The sequence below is a fragment of the Ursus americanus genome, chromosome 5 (genome assembly GCF_024610735.1).
Source record: "Ursus americanus isolate L20-20 chromosome 5, mUrsAme1.1.p, whole genome shotgun sequence".
In the NCBI taxonomy this organism is placed as follows: domain Eukaryota; kingdom Metazoa; phylum Chordata; class Mammalia; order Carnivora; family Ursidae; genus Ursus; species Ursus americanus.
Genome location: NC_142131.1, coordinates 27881492 through 27898415, shown reverse-complemented (window position 1 = coordinate 27898415; position 16924 = coordinate 27881492). Strand labels below are relative to the sequence as shown.

General features: G+C 38.3%; 1 protein-coding gene across 1 annotated transcript in view; it reads left to right on the top strand.

Annotated features, from left to right (window-relative positions):
- JMY (junction mediating and regulatory protein, p53 cofactor) overlaps positions 1-16924 on the top strand; it is an 87554-nt gene that overhangs the window by 51396 nt on the left and 19234 nt on the right. Inside the window, exons 4-6 of the mRNA XM_045796403.2 lie at positions 1772-1941; positions 14863-15028; positions 15605-15792. Of these exons, the coding sequence (XP_045652359.2) occupies positions 1772-1941; positions 14863-15028; positions 15605-15792 (524 nt within the window). The remainder of the gene's footprint in view (positions 1-1771; positions 1942-14862; positions 15029-15604; positions 15793-16924) is intronic.

The following is a 16924-nucleotide window of genomic DNA, read 5'->3' as shown; positions in this document are numbered from 1 at the left end:
AATACTATAATACAGTTTTAAAAGATAGATAGAACTTTAAAATGGCGAAGTCATTTGATATTCAGCCAATGAGTAGATTTTGTTAGAAAACCTATAATTGAGATTCAGAGCAAGATTATGCATTGAAAAATTACCTCTTTTATGTTAGCAGTTGAAGGCCACAGAAAAACAGAAACCAAAAGAACTGATTTAACTATATTGAGAGGAGAATCTAAGCACAGTTCCTCATCTGTTATAGATCTTAGAGACTATAAATTGAGAAATAGTTTTTATATGGAAGTAACCACCAGAAACAAAAGTTGGTTGCATCTGGGCATTGAGATTAAGGGGTTGGGGAGAGCTGAGCCTGAGAAACTGCTGTTTTTCTTTAGAAGTCTGCCTATACAGTTTTAATTTTTAAATATGTACATGTATTTTTGTAAAAAAATTTAAGATTTCATAAAACTCGGAGACAAAGATTTACTGAGATATACTTCCTTGCAAAAGATGGTTGGGACATAGTAGCAGTACAGAATTATCACTTACATGTAAAAGATCCTACTAGCGAATGCGTAGCGACTTAAAGAGCAGACTAGTTCAGTGCTAAACAGACAGCTACCTCTTTCGTGATAAGTGTGTGTCTGACCTGTTAAAGTGGTTTGGCATAAGGATGGTTGGTTTGATTGTATAGGACCCAGGATAAGCCACTGCTGTACTACTGTCAGGGATAAACTTCTTTAACTGGAAAAGATACTAGCTCTTTGTCAAGAAGTATTTCTTGAAATAGGGCTCTGTTGTGGCAAATAAAAAGTTACTTTTTTTCTTTTTCTTTTTGGGGGTTGTGGGAGAGGAAGTTGGGTGTTTCCCCGGGACTTGGTTGTACTGTTCCAACTCTAACCTCAGAATAAGCTCCATGCTGACATCTAGGATTTATTTTTCCCTTCATCAGATCATTACAGTATTTTTGCAGGAACTCAGAATGATAAGATTAACGCATGGATTTAAATAATTTCAAATAATCTTGAATAGTTAGGACTCTTATTTCTGATGTACCCAGGAAAAAGTATATACCTTTATAAAGTATGTATAAAACCTTTGAGGGATGCCTAGGTGGCTCAGTCAGTTAAGCATCTGCCTTCAGCTCAGGTCATGATCCCAGGGTCCTGGGATGGAGTCTCCTATCAAGCTCCTTGCTCAGCGGGAGCCTGCTTCTTCCTCTTCCTGCTGCTCCCGCTGCTTGTGCTCTCTGACAAATGAATAAATAAAATCTTTTTTTAAAAAATAAGTAAAACCTTTGAATTTAATAACACTAAACATGTGGAAGAACATTTTTTTTAAGAGTTTTAAAAATCTGGGGCGCCTGAGTGTCTCAGTTGGTTAAGCGTCTGACTTTGGCTCAGTTCATGATCCTGGGATCAGGCATTGGGTTCTGCTCAGTGGGGAGTCAGCTCCCTCTCCCTCTGCCTGTCACTCCACCTGCTTGTGCTCTCTCTTTCAAATAAATAAATAAATAAAATCTTTAAAAAAATTAAAAAATAAATGTTTTAAAATCTGACAACTTGGTTTTTATCTTCACAAAGTTATTTCTGAGGATGATTATTTAGGATTCTTATTGAAGATAATAGAGTCTAAGATGTGTTGAGTTATATTTTAGAGCTCCAGATAGGTAACTTAAGGGAGTAGGACTTACATGTTTATCTTTTTGTGTGCGGTGAGTGAGATCTAAAACTTTGAAATTTTTAGTATCAAGTTGTCTTGTGTCTTAATGTCTCTAAAAAATTATTATTAATAGCTGTGTACGATCGAATGCGAGCAGATCAGAAGAAATTTGGTAAAGCATCATGGGCAGCAGCTGCAGAACGTATGGAAAAACTCCAGTATGCAGTTTCTAAGGAGACTCTGCAGATGATGAGAGCAAAAGAGATCTGTTTGGAACAGAGGAAACATGCACTAAAAGAAGAGGTAATGAAAACCATCAAAAATACATATAAAACTTAAAAAGATTTGTGATTTGTTTGTTATCTTTGTACAAGACTGGCATTTTTCTGACACTGCAGGCAGTTGTTAATTTTGCATTGTCTCCGATGCAACAGGATGATAACAGTCCTGATGGAACCTGTCCTTGGAGTTGCCCGTAATAGAGGAGGTAGACGTATGAGGTACTCTTACAGCATCACAGAGTGGCTGTAGGCAGCAGTGCACTGTTAAAACAAAAAGGAAGTTGACATTAGAATTTCCTTGTTGTCTTTAAAATTTTTTGTACTGTAAAGTTCATAGCTTTATTAAGAAAATTTCAGTGCCCAGAGAAATACAGAAAAATCTTAAGGCAGTAGAATTTGTTAGAATTGATCATATTATACTCAAATCATTACCTTTTGGAGCTTCCCACTTTATTCCTACTGGAACACAAAATGGGAGAGGTCCTCAGCAGAGGTCCGGTTTCTTGACTGTGCATCATTAAAACCTCTTCAGGGGCGCCTGGGTGGCTCAGTCGTTAAGCGTCTACCTTCGGCTCAGGGCGTGATCCTGGCGTTGTGGGATGGAGCCCCGCATCAGGCTCCTCTGCTATGAGTCTGCTTCTTCCTCTCCCACTCCCCCTGCTTGTGTTCCCTCTCTCGCTAGCTGTCTCTCTCTCCGTCAAGTAAATAAATAAAATCTTTAAAAAATAAATAAATAAATAAAACCTCTTCATTAATACCCCTCCAAAAAAGACTAGTTTTAGAAATCCTTGAAGATAAACATTTAAAATACATTTAAAACACATCTAAACATTTAAAATACATCTGATAAACATTTAAAATACATCTAAAATGATCTTTTAAAAAATTAACCACTTTTCAGGTGTCATCTGGATATCTGGCTCTTAATTTTGGCTGGTGGTCTCATGGTTGTGGGATTGAGCCCCATATTGAACTCAGCATGGAGTCGGCATGGGATTCTCTCTCTCCCTCCCCCCCATTCACATGTGTGCACGCTCGCTCACTCTCAGATAAATAAAATCTTTTTTTTTTTTAAAGATTTTATTTGACAGAGCGAGAGAGCACAAGCGGGGGGAACTGCAGAGGGAGAGGGAGAAGCAGGCTCCCCGCCGAGCAAGGAGCCCGACGTGGGGCTTGATTCCAGGACCCTGGGATCATGACCTGAGCCGAAGGCAGACGCCTAACCATCTGAGCCACCCAGGCGTCCCTCTCAGATCAATAAAATCTTTAAAAAAACACCAATCCTAACCACTTTTTTTCATCGTCATCCTGCTTATCAATGGTTTTAGTATCCATACTCACACTGCCCAGTGCAACTGGGAATATACCATTGATGCCCAGGTCTTGGTGAAGATATTGAAACTGTTAGATGTATACTGTTTTTCATTACTTCCCAGGCCATTATTTTTAAATGCTGTTAAACATTTTATGTTGTATTATTAAATTGGGCCAGAACAGATTGCATTTTATGAAAGGGTACTCAAATATCTACATTGGTCTTTTGCTGATAGTTTTTGTAAGTATTAGAAGCAGCAAATCTCCATGTTGTTAAGGGTCAACTCTAGTTTTAAAAGTGAATGAAGATTAAAGCTGGCATTAGGGATGAACCTAAAAGGGTGTTCTAGATTGTATATAGTAAGACTTTATGATTTAGGCACAACTATTCAGATTGACTTTTGTACCGAGTTAAAAAATATTTCAGAGATGAAAAAAATATTCGAATCATTATATAAATTTTGGGTTGTTTCCCCTTGTTTTCATTTGAGATAATTTATTATATCATACATTATTTCATTAAGGCATTTTTGAAAAAATATGGAGTCACTTTTTTTGGCTGATACTCTGTGTGTGAAATACGTCTAAAACGAAACTGCTTCATTTCCGCTCACTAGGCCTTCTTAAATCTTCCTTTCTGTTAAAGCCCCAGTTCTTCAAGATACTGCAGACTCAAAACTTTAACTCTTCCCTTTCATGTCATCTGTTTCTGCCTTTTGGAATTCTCCCCAACTCAGATGTCCCTCCTCAGTTATTTATTCAACAAAATTTAAGTGGGTTTTTTTGTTTGGTTTGGTTATTTTTTTTGGCCAACAATTTAAATGGGTGATGGAGATAAAGACAGGATTTATACCCCTTGTGTCCGCATCTCCTCCTAACACTTTTTAAAGCTTAAATAAGATGCAGCTGTACGTAGTGTTTGGAGTTCTTACAGTGTGGTCAGACAAGACATGTGCAGTGTGAAAATAAGCTGTGAGATAAGCAGGTATCATTATATACAAAGTGGACCCTTGCAGGAATACTCAGCTTTGACCAGAGGGTCCTAGGTGAAGAGAACTATAAGTTCCAGGAGCTCTAGGGGGCAGGAAGGAAGAATCAACCTACTTATCTGGACAAGAGTCATGAGAGATGAGGCTGAAAAAGTAAGCAAAATTTGGGGCTAGCCTTCTACATCCTACCAAGGAGTTTGAATTTCACCCTAAAAACAGTATGGAGCCAATATAAGGTTTTAATCAAGGAATACCACAATCAAATTTATTTTTATGAAATAATTACTCTGACCAGTTCATAGAGAATTGACTGGGGAGTCATTCTTAAAACTTCAGTCAGTTTCCTCACATGCTTTTCTGTGTTTCATTGCTCATAGTAGAAAGGAAGGCATTTCTCAAAAAGGAGTGTAAATACCGGGAATGTAGACCCTTCACTCAGTAACAAAAGAGGTTTAAGTTGAAGGCAGTAGGGAATTGGCAAAAGTTAAATCTATGTTTTGGAAATCTGATATTGCTGCTTTTAAAACTACTCAGGTTTGCATGGCATTCTTGGGTAGTTAAGAACTGCATAAAGGCAGGTTGGTGATGGTCAAATCACAGACTGCACATGCCCGGGCTCCGCAGTGTAGTTGGGCTCTGCCTTTGTTCAAATAGTACTGTGGTGGCCTTGAATAGGCTGGCTAAAGGAGGCAAGAAGTGTGGCTTTTTATTGGGCAGAGGAGAATGAAGCGGGTGAGGCAACTGCATTTATGTTAATTATTTTAAAAAAGTAATTATACCTCAGAAGGATTAAAATAAAATTATTTGATTGATTAGATTTGTTGTAGAGTTCCCCTTTATCCACGGTTTTGCTTTTCACAGTCAAGTATGGTCCTGAAGCAAATGATCCTCCTCTTGATACATTTCCAGAAGAAGGTCTGTGGTAGCCAATGCTGTTTCACAGTGTCTCTGTCATTCGCCTCACAGGTGAATGGGTGAAGAGAGCACAGTGCAAGAAGATATTTTGAGAGAGAGACCACATTCACATAATTTTTATTACAATATAGTGTTACAAGTGTTTTATTTTATTGCTATTCTTAATCTCTTACTGTGCCTAATCTGTAAATTATACTTCATCATAGGTATGTATGTACAGAAAAAGCAGTATATATAGGTTTCAGTACTATATGTGGTTTTAGGCATCCACTGGGGGTGTTGGAATGTATCCCATATTGTACTTTGTAGCCCACACTGGTTTTTTAAAACCACGTTAAGACATAATTTGTGTACACCTGAAACTAACATAACATTGCCAACTATACTTCAAATTTAAAAAATCACTATACAATTAAAAAATTCACTGAACTATACTTCAGATAAAATACCATACCATGCACTCATTTTAAGGTACACAGATTCAGTGCTGTTTAGCATACTAACAGAATTACACAGTCGTCACCACAGTCAACTTTAGAACATTTTCATCACCCTGGAAATAAACCTGACCCCATTAGCAGTGATTCCCCATTTCCTCTCTGAACTTCCCTAGCTGACCATTAATCTTTCTATAAATTTGCTATCCTGGATATTTCATATAAACGGAATCTTAAAATAAATGTCGGTTTTTTAAAAAAACATTTATACTTAGCATAATGTTTTTACATTTCATCCATGCTGTAGCATACATGAGTGTTTAAGTTAGTTTTTTTGTAGAATGATACTACATTTTATGATGAATTACATGTTTTGTGCATTCGTCAATTAGTTGATGAACATTTAGGCTCTGGAGCTATTAGGAACATTGCTGCTGTAAATATTCATGTGCAGGATTTTTCATTTATCTTGGTATATATGTAGGAGTCAAACTGCTATTTAACTTTTTGAAGAACTGCCAGACTGTTTTCCAAAGCAGCTGTATCATTTACATTCCCACCAGCAGTATATAATGGTTAGAATTCCTCCACATCTTTCATCTCATCATTAATACTTGAAATTTGTCTCTTTTAAATTATAGCATGCTGGTGAGTGTGAAGTGGTTATATCATTGTGGTTTTGATTTGCATTTCCTTCGTGGTATTGAGTATCTTTTCATGTGCTTATTGGCCACTTATCTTCTTTGGAGAAATGTCGGCTCAGATCTTATTCCCATTTTAAAATTGGGTTTTTTTTATCATTATTATTACTAAGTTGAAATAGTTCTTTGTATATACTAGATACAACGCTTGTATGGGATGCATGATTTGAAAATATTTGCTCCCATTCTATGGATTGACCATACTGTTTTTAGAACACTGGCTATATCAGACAGTAGTATATTTTAGTGTCTAGGGGAAAACAAATTTTCCCCACTTTTTCACTGTATGAAATTTTTTTGGCTTAGAAGGTAGACTTAGATAGTCCTTAATGACATTTTAAAAGTGCGTATGCTTATCAACTCTTGTTTAAAAAGTAGTATGAGATACCTTATAATTATGGCTATGATCTAAAAAGAAGTTTTTTGTTAATGATTTTAAATTGTGATTTTCCCCTCAGGTTTTATTTGCTACTAGTGTTAAAGGTAAAATTGTAACTTGTATTGTCCTAGAACTTTTCTACACTATATTCAAAATCTCTTTGCAAGCATTTCAGTCCCACTTGTGTTCCCCTGAAGCATTTCTACAGCAGTGTCCTTTCCCTGATTAGCTTTCTCCCTTATGTGAATAGCTGTCTAAATTTTAAGTTCCAGAACTTTTAAAACTTAAAATCCTTGCATTTTTGTTAGGGTTTGTTTTTTTTTTTTTTTAAATCCTAACACTTTTATTGCCTGCAAAGTAGAGTACCATTCTTTGTCTTCATCCCATGTACCAGTTTTGTTGTTCTAGCCAGCTGACATTGAGTTACAGAGTACCTAAAAGAAACTGATTGAGGGTAAGATTTCTGATTATTTGCTATTGTAAGAACATTGTTCTTACTGGAGTTGGTCTAGGGTGGTAGAAATAGGGCTGGGCTAAAATGGGCCCCAAGAGTCTGGGATGATTATCTGTGGGGCCATTTTCCCTGGGGCCATCCCATTACCTTAATAGTCTGCTTCTTACTGTTCTGGATTGTGTTTGAATTCTTCAAAGGGTTTGGTAAACCTATCAGTCATTCTTACAAGGTTTATGCTCAAGTGTATATAATGTACGTATTGTGTTTTATGTATATCTGTGATGTACTGCGCCAGTTTTATTAGCATTAATTTAAGGTGACCTCATTACTCAGTGAGAAACAGAGCAAATATGCATTATTAAGCCCATCCCAAACAAATGATTTCCCAGTGAAAGCTTTATAATACAGTACTACTCTGTGATTTAAATTATGGGGAAACTTTTGTTCTTTAAAAAAATGTCAGTATGTTATGTCTTGGGTTTTTTTAAAAACAGAAAACTTCTTTCTGGTATGACAATAGAAAATACTTTAAAAATTAAAAATATTTAGTAATAATTGCCATGAGTATAGTGCTGAACTTGAAACACAATTTCCAAATTAACTCTGACAAATTTTACCTACATAAGCAAAATTGTGTTTGTCTTTTAAATTCTTCAACTTCCTTGGGGCACCTGGGTGGCACAGTTGGTTAAGTGTCTGACTCTTGGTTTCAACTCAGGTCATGATTTCAGGGTCATGAGAGTGAGCCCTGCATGCGGCTCCAAACTCAGTGCAGAGTCTGCTTAAGATTCTTTACGCCTTTCCCTCTTCGCCTCCCCTCTACACACACACACACGCACGCACGCAAACACACACACGCAAACACACACACATGCACTCTTTCTCAAATAAATCTTTAAAAAAATAAATTTCTTCCTTAAATATTCTTATAAGAGTATGTCTCCTTTTTAAATGTTCCTTGGGTCTTGATTGTAGCCACTCTTCTACCCTTTTTAGGTCACATACTCTTGCCCCATTAAGAATTTGAAAGGTAGGAGCCCTGTACTAAGAGAAATACGCATGTACACACAGCTCTGCACAAAATTCTTTAGGTTCCCAAATCATCTATAACCACCTCTGATCCCAGATTGCCACTGGTGTTGAAAATTTCCCATCAAAAACTGAAAATACTAGTGTTTTCTGGGCTCAGTACCTTTGAAAGAACCCAGGGTAAGTTTAATTAGCTGCAGCTACTTCATTTCAGTCTTTGAATAGTATACTCTCTCCCCTCCAATCCATATTCAAAAATAATAAATAGCACTGTCTAGCTATGCAAGTACAGTTTGACTTTCAAATTTGTATTATTTACAGATTACATCAGATATATTTTAAAACATTGAACAGGATGAGAATATATAAAATCACACATGATTAGAAGTAGCATATATGTTAAAATTGTTATTAAGATAAGGATCATTAATGGAATAAGGGGATTTTGTTTGTGATAATTAATTGAAATAGGAGATAACCAAAATTAAGATGCTAGCATGAAACAAATCAGAAAATACAGTCACATCTCATTTAATATGTTGGCTGTTACCTTCTGATTAACCATGTTTTCTGGTTAACTGGGAAATAACCAGGAAACTATTTGGATGACAGTCCTTCTTTAAGGTTCTAAAAATACATCAATATGCTTTCTTGTCTCAGAGAATTTTAACCATTACCCATCCTTTCAACTTGGGGCTTGAACTCAGAACCCTGAGATTAAGACCTGAACTGAGATCAGGAGTCAGACATTTAACCAGTTAGTCCACCAAGGCACCCCCCCCTTTTAAAACATTTAGATTCCTTGAGGTCATCTTTATGAACATACATAAACAGAATATTGAACTGCATATCTAACAATCCTGAGGTTACTTCCTTACAATCCATACTTTTGTCTTTCTCTCCCTCTCTCTCTCTTTTTTTTTTTTTTTTTTGGTTAAGTATTTTTATTTAATTGTCAGAGAGAGAGTACAAGCATTGGGGGTGCGGTAGGTAGAGGCAGAGGTAGAAGCAGGCTTCCCATTGAGCAAGGAGCCCAATGTGGCACTTGATCCCAAGACCCTGGGATCATGGTCTGAGCTAAAGGCAGATGTTTAACCAACTGAGCCACCCAGGTTTCCCTTTTGTCTTTCTCCTGAAAGCATATAGCTAAAGTATGATTAAGGTTACATTCCCCCCCCCCCAGGGGCGCCTGGGTGGCGCAGTCGTTAAGCGTCTGCCTTCGGCTCAGGGCATGATCCCGGCGTTAGGGGATCGAGCCCCACATCAGGCTCCTCCGCTATGAGCCTGCTTCTTCCTCTCCCACTCCGCCTGCTTGTGTTCCCTCTCTCGCTGGCTGTCTCTGTCACATAAATAAATAAATAAATAAATAAATCTTTAAAAAAAAAAAAAAAAAGGTTACATTCCCCCGTGTCAGTTTTACATAAGTCATCACCGTAGGGGACATAAGCTTAGGATCTAGACGGTGCTATTCAATAGAACTTCGTACAGCAATGGAAATGTTTTATATTTGCACTTTCTTGTAGTATACCCACTATCCAGATATCTATTGAGCTCTTGAAATGTGATCTGTGTGACAGGAACGGAATTTTAATTTAATCTGTATTTAAATAGCCATATGGAGCTTGTGGCTACTATATTAGAATAATGTAGATCCTCATTCTGCAAACTTATTAACTTATGTAATCTTGGGTAAATTAGTTAACCTCCCTACAAATTAAGATTAGTATATACTTTTTAGGAAAGTTACATTTCCATTGGTTAGTGTTATAAAGCATTTAGCATAATGCCTGGCATGTAGAGTAAGAGTGCAATAAATATTAGACATTATTATGCAAATATCAAGGAAGGGAATACAAAGATGGGAAAAATGTAATTCCCATGCATAAGACAGTTAGTTGGCATTTCAAATGGGCCTTGCCAAAAAGTTTCAACAGTAAGGAGCTTTGATGTGGTGGACACGGTCTGAACAGAGGCAGGGCAGCTGGGGTGCTTGTCCAGGCAGAGAGGCTGCTTTTTAATTTTTATTTTATTAATAGAATCTGTTCCATATCTGCATGGTAGAAATTTCAAAGTCTCTAAGTACAAAAAGCTAGGTTCCACTCTTAAAGTTCTAATTTATATTACTTATCAAATTCTGTTTTAGCCATCTAAATATATTTTGATTCTGGTTACAAAAAAATAAATAGGAAAGTTTTAAATTTTTAGGTCCTATATTTAGTGCTTTATATATTGTCTCATTTAATTTTCGAACATAACCCTTTGTACTCCAAGCCTATAAGCCATTATCTGAAACCCCTGAGGTCAGATCGATCGATCTATCTATCTATCTATCTATCTATCTATCTAAGATTTTATTTATTTGAGAGAGTATGAGTGGGGTGGGGTGGGGGGTGAGGGGGAGGTCCCCGATGCTGACAGGACCCTGGGATCATGACCTGAGCCAAAGGCAGATGCTTAACCAACTGAACCATGCAGGCGACCCCAGATCTGTTTTGAATTCTAAGTTTTTCCGATTTTAGATAATTTAGGATATATAACTTCCAGAGAAGTGTTACTATTCCACGAATGAAACATACTTATATTAAATAGAATAAATAGAGATCCACGTCAGTTCAGATCATATCTTCCTACAAATGGATTGTGAGATTAGATTTTGACATCAAAGAAATTATGGCTATTTTCCGTTTTCTAAGATTTCTGAAATGTGGAATTCCCTGTAATTCCTTCTGTTTATGTGTATTCTCCATATTTGTGTAGCTGTTATTGGTAGAAACTCTATACACAGGTTTGTCTACTACCATTTCTCATGTACTATCATTGCCACATAATAAAAGGGCTGGTCTTGACTGAGAGCTTGCTGAGCTTGCCTTTAATGTTATTTCTCTTGTTCTATGCATGGTTTTCATGACTACTCTGACCCCTCACTTCCTTTAGTGCTAACTGCCATACTCTGTAATTTAAACAGCACCAAGTGCCCAGTGAATATTTCTTGAATGAATGACTCCATCCACAGATACTCTGAAAGCTTTATTTTTCATAGCCCCTCACATGTTATGAGGTTTTTCTAGCACAATAGGGTGAAAGGCAGGACAGGGGCAGTAGTTTGTATAAGTTACTCTATGTCTGGTTTCATGATTTTCTATCGTCAAAATAGGGTACACAAGAAAATCGTTACATTGTTAATGTGGGAATGATCAGTGGGGTCAGTAGTGTGTGATGTACTTATATGGATGTATGGACATTCGTTGATGCTTAATTTTCTTCCTAGATTTACTGTAAAAACATTTTGCTTTCTTTCCTTTTCTGTACTTACTAGAATGCTGCTCCCTACTTTTGTCTAGTGGAAAGGCCATTCTTATAGGAATTGGGAGAATTGGGTCAGGCTCCAAAATTGCTGGTACTACCTGGGTCACAGTGGGAAGGCAGTTTGTTTCGGGGTCTTGATATCCTGATATCAAAAAGTTTGTTTATTGAGGGGGCACCTGGGTGACTCAGTTTAGCGTCCAGATCTCGTTTTTGGCTTGGGTTGTGATCTCGGGTTTGTGGGCTTGCACTCAGTGGGGAGTCTGCCTGGGATTCTCTCTCTCCCCCACCCCTCACCCCTCCCCTGGCTCACGTGCTCTTGCCCTCTTGCATGCACGTGCAAGCACTCTCTCCCTCAAATATAAATAGATCCTTTTTTTTTTTTTTTAAAGTTTGTGTTTTCAGAAGGTAAAAGTTGAGCTGAGTGAAATTTCAAGGTGGCAAAGTTTTCATTGGCATTCGATTGTCACCTTTGAGCGCTTAACCTACTTTCTAGGCTTCCTTCTTGCCCAGCGGTGCTCTCAGGCATAAAGAAGTTGCCCCAGCTGTGGCACCTACTTTCTCTACACTGGTCCATTGTCCAGAAATAGTACTCCTTTCACTCTGGATTCCTGTTCCCTTAGTTCTGTGGCTGTCAGCTGAAGTAGGTACTAGGAAAAAATCAGTCTGGAAATTACAGATAATATGGGGAAGAGATTTGGTGCAGCATAGCGTTCCCTATCTCTGCGTGTCTTTCACTGAGGATTTTGCCTCACTGTTAAAGTTAAATAAACCTCAGAGGACAGTTTTGCCTTTCCAGATTTCCCTGGTTTATCTCTTATCCCTTTCTCCTTAGCTTAGTCCTCTCTCCTAAAGTCTTACAACCCTTTTACTTGCCCTGATGCCCACCGCTGCCCTATTGTTTGTTTTCTCAGAGGCTGGAATTCAGCAGATCCTTAGTCTGCACTTCTGCCTCTGATGAGGTCTTGTCCTTGCAGATCCACCTCTGGAGTCGCTTGCTTTGAATAGAACTCGGTAAATCAGAACATGGGGGGTGAGGTCACTTCTTCTAAGCAAACACCCCATCCTTTCTCAGTTTGGTATTTGATATTGGCTGACAGTGTAAAGGTATGTCAACAGGGGGGCTCTCAAATTTTTTCCTCAGCCAAAATATTAGACAAGAGAGTCAAACTTAGAGAGTGCTACAGGAAGCCGTAGCAGAGTGTTAAGAACATGGCACCTAAATGGTTCTTTCCAGCTGGACAAAACTAAAGATAGTGACGGTGAAACTAACAGCCCAGATCTCTATCCGAACATTGTCACTGGAACTGATCTTGCTGTCACTGGAACTGATCTTACGAGAAGGTTTTTTAGACCAATTCATACTAAGGTTTTATCTTAACTGATTTAATTCCCTGCCTAGAGAATAGAGCCTTCTGTGCTCACAGAAAGTGTGGTGCTGATAACAGAGGATTATGGATTATGGCTTCTGGAGCTGTAGTCCTCAGAGCTGGAAAAGAGACCCAAGACAGTATGCAAAGGGATGTTTATAATTGAAAGCAAGACTGGGAGTCTGAGGAAAGAAATCACACCTAGATTCCTGTTTTATGACTTAGGACAAAAACAGCAGGATTTCATTTTGTCAACATTCTCCTCTACAAGCCACTGTAATGAAACCCTTTTGTGGTTTGTTCTGTATTTATTGTTTGTCAGTCATGAAATACTTCCTAATGCAACAGAATCTCTGGCTTATAATTCATTAAATATTTATAATATTTTTATAACATTTATTAAATAATGTATTTAATTAACCTGATTGTACCATTGGACATTTAGATGACAGCGCAACTATTGCTTTGCAGGGTTTTGTTTTGTTTTTTTAAGATTTTATTTATTTGAGAGAGAGAGCGTGAGCACATGCATGGCTAGAGGGAGGGGCTGAGGGAGAGGGAGAAGCAGACTCCCTGCTGAGTGGGGAGCCTGACTCAAGGCTCGGTCTCAGGACCCCAAGATCATGACTTGAGCCGATGGCAGACGCTTAACCTACTGAGCCACCCAGGCATCCCATGTTGCTTTGCAGTTTAAAGGGAACTTGAAATTATGTGCTAAAAATAAATTAGTCTTTAGGTAAGACTGTGTTGGGTATCTGGAATGTAAAGGAAAGGCTGGACTCTTGTTTAAAACATACTCTCTCTGTGTGCTAACTTGTTTCACTAACCTCACCAGACAGAACGGATTATTTTGCAGCAATCAGAACTGTCTTTGCTGCCACAACTGTCCCAAGAGTACCAGCCAAGTGTCTCCTTAGTATCCTGGGAGCCCCAGATGACCCCTCACATGAGCTCACAAAATATTTCCCTCATTTTCCTCTCTTTCTCTTCCACCCCTTTGGTAGTCACTGCATTGTCAGTTGAGGCCAGGGCCTCCTCACCAAGGCTGTTAGTTCCCCCAGGGCACACTGGTACGTGGGCCAGTGGTGTCCTGGAGTTTCTCAGCATGAACCTGTAAACTGCCGAAGTGGTAGCACTATATTCTTAGAAGAAGTGTTCTGGGAGGCATGCTTTACTCTATCACGTGCTTGTGCTTCACAGACTCCTAAAAAGCCATTCTGTCAGCTCCTTCATACTGCCACATTTCTCCATAGAGCCAAGTAGGAATCTCTGGAAATAATGCGGTTGGGAACTAATATCGGAAGCATACTTTGCTGATGGTAATTTCCTTCTAATGCCTGGCAAAATCTCTTCTCCCTGTATTTTCAGGACCAAAACCCAAGCAACCAACCAAGCAAACTTCATGTAAAACCAATCACCACTTCATGAGACATGCTTAGAAATCTGAGTCCCACTGTAGGTTGGATTTAGAATCCTGAGTGCCTTTATTTAAAGATACTAAAGTGGTTATCAGTAGATTGCAGGGGTTTCTAGAAAATCAATTCTGTCATGTTGTTCTCACACCCACTCACCTTACTTCCCACTCACCAGATTCCAGAACCTCGCCTGGTAGTGACCATGGAGCACAACACAGCTCTGGATGTTTAGGGAAACCAGACATTTATCCGTTGGTTGTAACTATCCCAGTGTGGCTTAATTTTACTCATTCATATATAATCTCATTCGTATATGGAAGGGAAAGCTGAATAACTTAGCACATCCACTTTTGAGAGGAAAGGACACTTACTAATATTTATATCATAATAATTAGAATAATAGATTCTAAACATGAGCTGTAATATAAATTAATTTACCGTGTTTGCCTAGTTATTTCTAAAACTGTATGTTTCAATTATTACTATTTTTCTTATCTTTTAAAAAAATCTTCTTTTTTTCTTGGAACAGTTGATTCATGGGTTTATGCTGTATGATTAGTATTCATTTCTAATCATAACATGATTTTTTGTTCTTGTCCCTACCAGCTAGAAATATTTTTATTTTATTTTCACACAGATGCAGAGTTTGCAGGGTGGTACAGAAGCCATAGCCCGATTGGATCAGTTAGAAGCTGATTATTATGATCTGCAGCTTCAGTTGTATGAAGTACAGTTTGAAATCCTGAAGTGTGAAGAGTTACTATTGACAGCACAATTGGAAAGCATCAAAAGACTTATATCGGGTACGGTGTGCATTCAAGCACGTAAATCCAGAATAAATCGAATACATAAAATATATATGTATTTGTCAGCTATGTCTCTTGAAACTGTTGAGACTAAAAAAGTCTTAACATAAAACTTGTTAGAGGAGCTCCTAAACTCAAGTCATTAAGTAGACTCAGCAGTGCAACTATGTTATTACTTACGTAAAATGCTCACTTTGTTAGGTTGTTTCAGCCAGAAAAATTTCAAATTTTAGGGAAGATACTTAACATTTTTTGAGCACTTAAGAGTATCCCAGACACTGCTAAGCACTTTCTACACACACTCACCCTAGAAAGGTGTATTTCCCAATAATCACTATTTACAGAGAAGGCAAGAGGTCATGAGTTCAAGCCCCATGCTGGGTGTAGAGCTTACTGAAAGAAAAAAAAGAAAAGAAAACACCTTCGTACAAGGATCAAACTGAGTCTTAATTTTAAAAAAGGTGGGGGGGGTTGCCTGAGGTTGCAGAGCCAATAAGTGGATTAGAACCTTGTTCTTTCTGGCTCCATAGCCCATGCCCTTAACCACTACCCCTTGTTGCTGTCCTGTTCTAGAAAAGCGAGATGAAGTGGTTTACTATGACACTTACGAAAGCATGGAGGCCATGCTGGAGAAGGAGGAGATGGCAGTGTCCGTGCACTTACAGAGGGAAGAGCTACAGAAACTTCAGCAGAAAGCACGCCAGCTGGAAGCAAGACGTGGACGGGTTTCAGCCAAGAAAGCCTACCTCAGAAATAAAAAGGTACAATAGGTATTTATTGAATAGACAGCCTGAATTTTAGATCTTGCTTTTAGTCATTACTTAGTCCTTGACCCATATCTAATAATTCTAACCTGGTTTGTCACTAATGCTTGCACGTTTTAAAACTAAGAGTTACCTCTTCTCAACACTCAGGCCATTAACATTTTGTAGTTTTCCGAGAGCTGCCCTGTTAAACACATTAGAACAGCCAGTGATCAGGCCTGTTCACCGGTGGGGGCACCCTGAAGGTGACTCTGCTGAAGGGCATGACTGCAGGAGCCCATGTAATGCAATTCCTGGGTCCTTATTATTTAAGGAGGCCAGTGCTGTTCTACAATGAAGTCTTGCTTCTGACCTCACTCTTGAAGGAATTAATATATTAATCTAAATCTGAGGTAGAGAAAGTCACCCCTGGAGAATCTGCCCGTTTATACCAGCAGCCTCAGATCTGCTGCAACCCATCACATCACACAGAATCGGGGGCTCTCAGTGGTCTTGTCCTCTCCCATCCTTATTTATCCCCATTCCTCCAAGCCTACCACCTAGGGTGACAGGTCTGCAGGGAGAAGAAGTAATGACAAAAGGTGGCTGGAAAGAGAGGAAACTAGAAACATTAAGTCCTAAAAAGAAAGATAAAAAGATCAACGGTATGATACAAAAGATAAAAACACACCTCTCCATGTAACATTGTCCTATAATTCTTGTCTCTATGTCAACACGCCCACAGTCACAGGGTGCTTGGTTTATCCAGCATGCACAATAGAATTGCATACCCAAGGGTAGTTCTGACTAAGTAAATCGTGTCCTGCCTCCCCTCTTGAAAAAACAAAGATGGTCTCTGTCTGTGCCATGAGGACTTGAAGTCTATGCTTTGTGTTTGGACTTTTTAAGAAAAATAGAAACAACATTATTCTTTATGCATTTTTATCTTCTTTAATGATACCACGAGTCAAATGAGATCATAATCTTTTGCCTGAAGTCAAGAAAGCTCCAAAAATCAAAAGCGTTCTCATACTTGGTTGGGTTACAAACACAGACCTGAGCTGAGAGGGAAGTTGTCCATTTCATAGTCCCACTTACGTGGACTATTCATATATTTCATTGCAAAAATGTTAGTATTATTTATAGGGCG